This window comes from Balaenoptera acutorostrata, chromosome 9 (assembly GCF_949987535.1).
Source record: "Balaenoptera acutorostrata chromosome 9, mBalAcu1.1, whole genome shotgun sequence".
Lineage (NCBI taxonomy): Eukaryota > Metazoa > Chordata > Mammalia > Artiodactyla > Balaenopteridae > Balaenoptera > Balaenoptera acutorostrata.
In genome coordinates, this window is record NC_080072.1 from 8,811,397 (window position 1) to 8,821,151 (window position 9,755).

General features: G+C 43.1%; 1 protein-coding gene across 3 annotated transcripts in view; it reads left to right on the forward strand.

The window, feature by feature from the left end:
* LOC103016116 (phospholipase A and acyltransferase 3) overlaps nt 1–9,448 on the forward strand; it is a 28,583-nt gene extending 19,135 nt beyond the window's left edge. For all 3 annotated transcript variants that reach the window (XM_007174361.3, XM_007174360.3, XM_007174362.2), the window contains exons 4-5: nt 1,181–1,449; nt 9,183–9,448. In XM_007174361.3, the coding sequence (XP_007174423.1) occupies nt 1,181–1,449; nt 9,183–9,284 (371 nt within the window). In that variant the 3' untranslated portion in view covers nt 9,285–9,448. The remainder of the gene's footprint in view (nt 1–1,180; nt 1,450–9,182) is intronic.
* Nucleotides 9,449–9,755: the final 307 nt, after the last annotated feature.

Sequence of the window (9,755 nt, forward strand, 5' to 3'; positions counted from 1 at the left end):
TCCTGAAATTCTGTGCTCCAGGCACGTTGCTTGCCTCGCCCCAGTCCCAGCCCTGCCACCCACGCGCCTAGGGGCTGAAGGTGGATGGGTCTCAGGAGCTCCCCTGATCCAATCACCACACTGAGCCTTTCCACAAACTCGGGGCTCAAACACAGCACCGTCTTTTATTTACTTTACTGAATCCTCAAGCACCTCATGCCCTATTAGTAGCAAGTCTGAATTCTTCTGATTTTCTAAAATCTCAGGATTATGCTCAGGGCAGAGGGGTTTAGTCCTCTTTGGAAAGCCTAGCAGAACAGGACCTGGCCTCTGGTCAGACCCTCTTGCCATTGCTTGTTGCTGTCACATGGTGTCACAGCGGAAGATGGGTCCTGCCCAGTGTAATAGGATGTTTCCCCTGCTGAGAAGAGCCCTGGGGGTTCCCAATCGATCGCGGCAGGGCCACAGAGGCTCTTAGAGGAACAGTGAGCCTCCTCTGCGATGTTCCCTGGGGTCCACCTCTGTAGTGCAAGCCCACCTCTTCAGCCATCATACCAAAAGCTTGCCCCTCCCCACACGGTGTAGGCTGGCTGCCTCAGGAGCTATGCCCAATCTCTGTGCTGGCATCAGCTTTCCCTCCCATCTATTCTGGTCCTTCCACTGAGCCAAAATCCCTTGCTTCAAGGCAGTTTCATTGCTGGAAATTTGTTGCCTCTTCCAGCCCCTCCCCGTGGACCTCCCTGGTGTCACACCTGTGGGAGCAGCTGTGGGGTTTTGGTCCCTTTGCTCCAAGAAGGATGGGATCCACTTCTGCAAATGCATCTACCTTTTCTGCAGTAATCAGCTTTGTATGTGTCAAGGAAGTGTAGCATTTTTAGGATCACAAAAAGTTCACACTCTATTCCTCCCAGGAGGTGGGTGTGCTCAGGGCCCATATTTGCACAAACAAGAGGGTGTACGAGGCCAGCTTCTCTAGGTTAAAAATAATCACAACAAATCATGGAACTTTACTCCTCCTCATTTCAGATAAGGAAACCAAGGCCTAGAGACCATAAGCGCCTTATTCATAGCCACACAGCTGTGGCCCTTTCACATCTGCTCATCCCCTTGTGGATGTGGTGGATGCCAGGCTTGGGGCTGCTCTGAGCCCCTGTGGGCCGGCTCAGGACCAGTCCCGCTGTTTCTCATCCTGAATCCATAGGTGAAATCGCGGGAGCTGGTATGGCCAGTGCCATGTCTGCGCTGGCCGACAAGGCCATAGTGAAGAAGGATCGGCTGTGCGACGTGGCCGGGAGAGACCGGTACCAGGTCAACAATAAGCACGATGGCAAGTACGCGCCGTTGCCTCCCAACAAAATTGTCCAGCGGGCGGAGGAGCTGGTGGGCCAGGAAGTTCTCTACAAGCTGACCAGCGAGAACTGCGAGCACTTCGTCAACGAGCTGCGCTACGGGGTCCCCCGCAGTGACCAGGTGCGTCCTCAGTGTGTCCCCATCCCTGGGAACCAGACCATTTCCTCAGCTGACCTGGGCATCCGTGTGGGCTGGGCTGGGCTGGAGACAGGGGCACAAACAAGACAGAATAACAGAGGCAGAACCCTGCCCTCAAGGATGTCACAATTGGGGTGGGGAGGAGGGTGGGGAGATGGGCACCGCGGACCAGTGTGGTCGGGGGATGATGGCCGAGGGTGTGAGCACAGCCTTCACTGTCAGCCTGGTGCCCAGCCCTCCCTGGCTGCCTGGCCCTGAGATGTACCCTTCCCACAACCTCAGAGGCAGGTTTTACTATCCCGCTTTACAGATGTGGAAACTGAGGCTCACAGCACTTGTTGATGGCCATTCATTTCATCAAACAAATCTGTGTTGTCTCTTTTCCTGAGAGTTGTCTCCAACTGTGCTGATAAGTAGCAGAGGGGGGATCTGAAGCCCAGGTCTGCTGGGACTTATAAAAAGCCCTGTGCTTAGCCCTGCCTTAAGCCAAGGGGCAGTCCAGGAGGCCCCAGGCGATGCAGGTGTGTTTATTTACTTAGTTGATTTTGGCCATGACCACTCTCTTCTTTGAATTGCTTTTTCACCTGGGTAACTAAATTCCTTCCCATTTTCTCTCACTTTCTGCTCTCCTTTCCTGGCCCTTTCCTGCAGCCCCCTCATTTGTGTGTGTGTGTGTGTGTGAGAAATTGTTTGGAAAAGTTCTTGGATGCCTGTTGATGTAAAAGAGTATGATTTTTTTTTTTCTTTCAGTAAAGGATGAGTTTAAGATCCATCAGGTTGTTGATTTTCAGTACTTTTTAATTTTTTGAGATCTGGTCTCTTCTTCCTTGGTCATTGTGGTGGTCAAGGGCATGGCCTGGCAGACAGATTGATTCATGTTCTCTAAACCCTGGTAAAGTACAAGTGATAATACTGATCTAGGAGGGTTACTGTGTGAATTAAATAAGAGCATCCTTAGGCTAGCAGAGTGGCAACTCAGAAAATACACTTAATAAATTGTAGTAGTTGAAGTAGTCATAATGGTCCTCATCTTCATTCTTTTTCTTGGTTCACCCAGTGTCTTGTCCACTGGCCTGTCTGGGCCACAGTGACTTGCTGGGGAGGCATCTACCAACACCCCCTACAAGGATCATGCTCAGCCTTCCTCATACTGCTGATAATCAGCTATGTTTACTACACTGACCTGCATGTTGGTTAGTTCATCCTATGCTCTGTGATGATACAGTAGATATCTTCCAATGGGTATTCTCTTATTTTTTTTCTTCAATCACTCATGTTATTATTATTCAATAAACATGCATGTAAATATATAAAAATGTATATAAGTACATGTATATTTGATACATATATTTACATATACATATATGTACATACATACAATAAATATGTGTGTGTGTGTGTATATATATATATGAATGTGAAAGATGATTAATACAAAAATTGACTAGTAGCAAGTACACACCTAGCTAGGGAAGGATAGGGCAATACTGCCAATGTTTGGTGAAGAGTCCCAGAATCTCTGGGTCACAGTCTAGTTTCAATTTCCCTGACAGTTTATAAGAGGCTCCTTCTGGGAAAGTCAGTGGGCGGGTCCATGAGAGGAACCTCATGACTCAGATTACAAGTGTGAGGCAACCAGAAGGAATCTGGGTGATGATGACACTCAACATATTTATCTAGGGGGGATAATGGCCTTCAAAACATTTGTTTTGAGTCACATTTGATGCATACTGTCATCCTGGTATCTCTCTTTACTAGCATCCTTTAGAGATGCCCTTCAGTTCTCTCCTGTATTAATGCTTTTATCCTCTGCAACTCACATCTTTCTCTTTCTTGGATTACTCTCTTGTTTTGGTGGAATACCACCTCTAATAGATTCTGAGAAAGGATGCATTTTAAAAAGACTGTTTATGCCTGAAAATGTCTTCATTTTATCCTCGTATTTGATTGATAGTTTGGCTGGGTATGGAATTCTAGGCTGAAAAGAATTTTTTAAAAAATGTGAAGGTATTGCTCCATTGTCATCTAGTTTATGCTATTGTTTATGAGAAGTCTGAATTGGTTCTGATTTTTGATCCTTAGTATGTGATCAATTTTATCTTTCTGGAAGCTTATAGAATCTTCTCTTTATCTTCAGTGTTCTGAGATTTCACTATGATAAACCTTGTGTGGATCTGTTTTCATGAATTGTGCTGGGCACTTGATGACACTTTTCAATGTGGAAACCCTATTCCTTCAATTCTGGGAAATTTTCCATTTTCTCTTCTCTCATTCGGGAACACTGATTATTCAGAGGTTGTACCCCTAGACTGCTCCTCTGATTTTCTTTTCTTCTCTCTCCTGTTTTCCAATTATTTATCTTTTTCAATGAGAAAACTAACACTTATTGGTAGATCTGGGTACAGTAGAAGTTTTTTAAAAAGCAGCAGTGATGATATCGGCATAAAACAGAGAAACATATGCTAAATAAATCTGATTTCATGGGTGATCCTGCATAACAGTTGAGGTGTTGATTACACCTGTCTTCTACTTCAGGTAAATGTCCACCCTGCTATGCAGCAATAAACTCCAAATAGAGATTACTATACAAATTTGGGAAGTATAAGATACCAAATTCAGGGTGCTATTTTAAGAAGATTTGGTAGATTTATAAAATATCTCCAAATCATCTCATTTTTAGTTATCCTTTAGTGATTATTAATAGACTAAAGAAGAGAGTCACAAGTTAATATAAGTAGAACATTTCTTCACAAAATTGTTACATAATTTAGTAAAATACATATGTCAGTATGCACAAATAATTTTTTTTTAAACATCTTTATTGGAGTATAATTGCTTTACAATGGTGTGTTAGTTTCTGCTTTATAACAAAGTGAATCAGTTATACATACACATATGTTCCCATATCTCTTCCCTCTTGTGTCTCCCTCCTTCCCACCCTCCCTATCCCACCCCTATAGGTGGTCACAAAGCACCGAGCTGATCTCCCTGTGCTATGCGGCTGCTTCCCACTAACTATCTATTTTACATTTGGTAGTGTATATATGTCCATGCCACTCTCTCACCCTGTCACATCTTACCCTTCCCCCTCCCCATATCCTCAAGTCCATTCCCTAGTAGGTCTGTGTCTTTATTCCCATCTTGCCACTAGGTTCTTCATGACCTTTTTTTTTTTTTCCTTAGATTCCATATATATGTGTTAGCATACTGTATTTGTTTTTCTCTTTCTGACTTACTTCACTCTGTATGACAGACTCTAACTCCATCCACCTCACTACAAATACCTCCATTTCGTTTCTTTTTATGGCTGAGTAATATTCCACTGTATGTATGTGCCACATCTTCTTTATCCATTCATCTGATGATGGACACTTAGGTTGCTTCCATGTCCTGGCTATTGTAAATAGAGCTGCAATGAACATTTTGGTACATGACTCTTTTTGACCTATGGTTTTCTCAGGGTATATGCCCAGTAGTGGGATTGCTGGGTCGTATGGTAGTTCTATTTTTAGTTTTTTAAGGAACCTCCATACTGTTCTCCATAGTGGCTGTATCAATTTACATTCCCACCAACAGTGCAAGAGGGTTCCCTTTTCTCCACACCCTCTTCAGCATTTATTGTTTCTAGATTTTTTTTTTAAGAGATTGGAGTTTATTTATTTATTTATGGCTGTGTTGGGTCTTCGTTTCTGTGTGAGGGCTTTCTCTAGTTGCGGCAAGCGGGGGCCACTCCTCATCGCGGTGTGCGGGCCTCTCACCATTGCGGCCTCTCTTGTTGCAGAGCACAGGCTCCAGACGCGCAGGCTCAGCAGTTGTGGCTCACGGGGCTTAGTTGCTCCGCGGCATGTGGGATCCTCCCAGACCAGGGCTCGAACCCGTGTCCTCTGCATTGGCAGGCAGATTCTCAACCACTGCACCACCAGGGAAGCCCTGTTTCTAGATTTTTTGATAATGGCCATTCTGACCGGTGTGAGATGATACGTCATTGTAGTTTTGATTTGCATTTCTCTAATGATTAATGATGTTGAGCATTCTTTCATGTGTTTGTTGGCAATCTGTATATCTTCTTTGGAGAAATGTCTATTTAGGTCTTCTGCCCATTTTTGGATTGGGTTGTTTGTTTTTTTGTTACTGAGCTCCATGAGCTGCTTGTAAATCTTGGAGATTAATCCTTTGTCAGTTGCTTCATTTGCAAATATTTTCTCCCATTCTGAGGGTTGTCTTTTGGTCTTGTTTATGGTTTCCTTTGCTGAGCAAAAGCTTTTAAGTTTCATTAGGTCCCATTTGTTTATTTGTGTTTTTATTTCCATTTCTCTAGGAGCTGGGTCAAAAAGGATCTTGCTGTGATGTATGTCATAGAGTGTTCTGCCTATGTTTTCCTCTAAGAGTTTGATAGTGTCTGGCCTTACATTTAGGTCTTTAATCCATTTTGCACAAATAATATTTAGAGCATTTAAATACAATTCCAAACCTTGAGATACTGAAAGAACCAAGAAATATTTTTTATCATTTCCTCTTTCTACAAGCACCTTCCTGCAAAATGAAACAATACAAATTGGACACATCCCATTCTCTTCCTGAGGCTTTAGCCCGATGCACCAGCCAGCCACCTGAAAGAGGCAAAACCATGACAACACAACAATGATAAAAAAAAAAAAAAAAAAAAAAAAAAAAAAAAAAAAACAATGATAAAACAGCATCAACAATTCTACTGGACCCCCTCACAGAACATGAAACCAGAACATACTACAAAACAAAAGAGGTGCCATTTATACTGTTTCCAAAGATTTCCTCTTTCATTTCTTGGCCTAGATGAGGGCTTCTCGGCCTCAGCACTATTGACATTTCGGGTCATCAACAATGAAGATAAGTCTTCATTGTTATGACTTGCCCTGTGTATTGCAGGATGTTTACTAGCATCCATGGCCTCTCCCAACTAGATGCCAGTAGCACCCTCCGCCCCCAGGTGTAAGAACCAAAATGTCTGTAGATATTGCCAAATTTCCCCCAGAGGGCAAGCCTGTACCCCCTTGGGAAGTACTGGCCGAGGTGAGTAATGATCATAATACACGGCGTGGCCAAATTAAAATGTAGCTTCTGCACTTCTCCCATCTCACTAGAGAGGGTGGATTTAGTGGGTGCTGGACAAGGTCCAGCAGTACTTTTTTTTGTAAGAGCCATCAAAGCAGCAGCTCTCTTTTTCACTTAACTCATGAGGATATTTTTCTGTGTGAAAAGGATCTTATTGGTCATTATGTTTATTTGTGTTCAGCTCTTTGAAGCAGACTAGATTTTCCTTCAACGGACTGTATGTGACTCATCTAAGTTTCCAGTTAGAAAGGGAAACAATGGATTTAAACTAAAATGTTGTTTGTGCTTTCCATGCCTAAGAGTATTCTAATCAAGATGGTCCTATTTTCCACCTACCTACTTAAAAATACTCAGGCTTCAAAAAATGTATACTTAGTAAGCTCTTGTACTGAATAGTACTCTAGCAAAAAGCAACTAGGAGCTACACTCATGCTGAAGTCTACTCTGTGTCAGATAAAATTTTAAGATAAATAGAAATTGAAGATGTGGCCAATGGTATTGTGTATATTACATAAACCTGGATAAATTACAGGGTATTATTTAAAAATTACTGTAAATATTAAAGCCAACTTTCTGTACACATATTTTATAACCATTGTTATTTTATAACCTCTCATAGTCTGAATTCAGTTGCTTTCTGAATAATATTACTCTTCTTATATCCACTTAGAACATTGCTGAAAGTGAAAAAAGCACATTAGAATTGTCTTTTTTCCCGGAAACAATTCCAGGGCTTAACTCATAGTAGACGTGTAGCATAAACAGCGAATTGTCCGCAGTCTGATAGGATTACTGTTTGCCCACTTTAAAGAAAAGATAACAAGGGGCAGTTTTTCTCTTTCATAATATTCTGATTGAAGACCTCTGGTGCACACCATGTAGCCCATTTTCTTGATCAGAACTGTTGTAATTTCAGCACAGTGGCCGGGGTGGACCCAGCAGCCTTACAACAAGAAAATCATCAATGGCATCTGCAGGTAGCTCTGTCTCTCCTGGGAAGATCATTCTTTCCGTAAAATCTGCACTCTCAGGACTAACTAAATACTACTTTCTTGTATTCAGTTACACACTTTGACTCTGTACAAAGCATGATCACAAACAATGAGGCTATTGTTGTTTTCCTTGACAAAGTACCTTTTGTATGAACCGGCTCCATCAGCATTTCTCCTCACACTATGAGGTTCTGTAAAGAACTGGGGGCTTATTGTTCCTACTCCATTATCTGCAAACCATTTCTCCCACCTTGACACATAGCTTAGCAAGGAAAACACTGGGTACAAGTGGTTTTATGCAGGCTCCCTAGCAAGAACCCAACAGGACCACGGTTGCTGCAAAGCCAAGCCTAATTACCTTTAATTTAACAGGAAGGTCTAAAGACTGACCGGCAGTCAAACCTTAGGTCAGTAGCTTCATTCAAACTTTTGTTGACATGTGTTCTGGGTACCTTGTGATGTTAGTTACACTGGTGTATTTCCTGGCATTTCACACAGCTATGCTGGACACGTTTATGGCTCAGATAAGCCTGGGCAGTGCCAACATATATTTTTTTTAACCACTGAAGTTTTTCAAAGTCTTCTCTATGGTGGGCATGTGGGAATTTTTCGGCCACAACATACACAACCTAGGCAAGCTCTGTGCTTAGGGTACCAAGGGCAGAGTTGGCGGTGTCACGTAAGGATGTGGGTTTGGGGTACCAAGTCCACATTTTCATCCTTTTTATTACTGGGATTTTTAGTACACTGTCTCATTGGACTTCTTGGCGTAAAATCATTAAGAATCTTTTCCTTTGCAGTTCTTAGTTCTGCTTAAATGCTTGGCTTGGTTTTAGGGTGAGATTTCTTGATCCATGTTCATGATACCGTTAGTGGGAAAAAGTACAGTTTTCATGATTTCGGGCATTGTGCCTTCACTGCATTTATTGTTCTCTAGGTCCTAGTGGAATTATGCCTAAAACAAATGCCTTATTTTACTTTTAGTTGGATTTAGGAAAGAGTGAAATTTGATACATGTTCAATTTTTACCCTGAAACTTACTCTTACTTTTGCAACAGTTTTTTTTTTCTAGTACAAACAATACAAGTCAGATATCTTAATAATTTAAAGTATAACATTACTACTCTTCATAGTTGAGTCATTTAAGAACATGCAAAGAGCACCTCTGTGCCTGGCAGGACCGGGTGCTGGGGATACAGTGAAGATGAAGGCAAGTGAGGGTTTTGCTCTGATGGAGGTCACAGTTTATTGAGGATTCAATAGCAATGACTCTTCAACTTCACACTTACTTCGAGAGCTCCCTGTTGGCCAGCCAGGATTTCAGCCATCTGGCTTCATCTCCCTGTCCTTTTCACAGCCACCCTCTGGGGATGTGTGCTTTAAGTACTCACAGGGTGAAGTGAGTTTCCCTCTTCAGACCTGTGTATGTCATTGGCCAGCTGGCCCCATCCACCACTCCTTCCCCATCCTGCCCTCTTCTCCCCATTTCCCTGCCAATATTAGTTGACTCCTGAGTTTGTCAAGAAGGCCAAGGGGCACAGGAGGCTCCCTGAGCTGGATGTTCTTGTTGAATGTATGGCGTGTACTCCGATTCCTGACACACAACCTCATCCACCCTCCTCTCTCTTCCAGGTCAGAGATGCCATCAAGGTAGCTGGCATCGCAGGAGTGGGCCTGGCAGCCATGGGCCTCATTGGAATCATGTTCTCAAGAAACAAGAAACAAAAGCAATGACTTGAAGGGACTCTCTTGTCAGCAGTGAATTTATACATTAAGGGGGCCTTCTTTGCTAGAGGGTTTGAGGTTTGGTTTGTGGATTTATTCTGTTTTACAATAAGGCTTATTTTCACAGAATAAAATAAAGCCCAATGAAGGAGGATTTTATTGGGGGAAATGCAGCAAGAACTGCCTGGCGTGAAGTCTGTTGAGGGTGCAGCTGCGCTCTGTTCCTGCTGATGCCATGTTGTTCTCTGCCTCTTTGGTGATTTTTTCTCACTTTCTATTTGTGGGCTGCATTCTTTACGTGCAGGAAACAAAGTCCAACTCCGGTTATCTCAAGTAATGGGGGTTTCTAGTGGTGAGGATACAGGTGGGCAGCAAGGGAGACAGACAAACCCGATTGATATGCAAGAACAGGGACCACTGCACACCCAGGACCTTTGGCCTGGAGCTAGACCCAGGCTGGCTTCCAGGACTCAGTAGTGG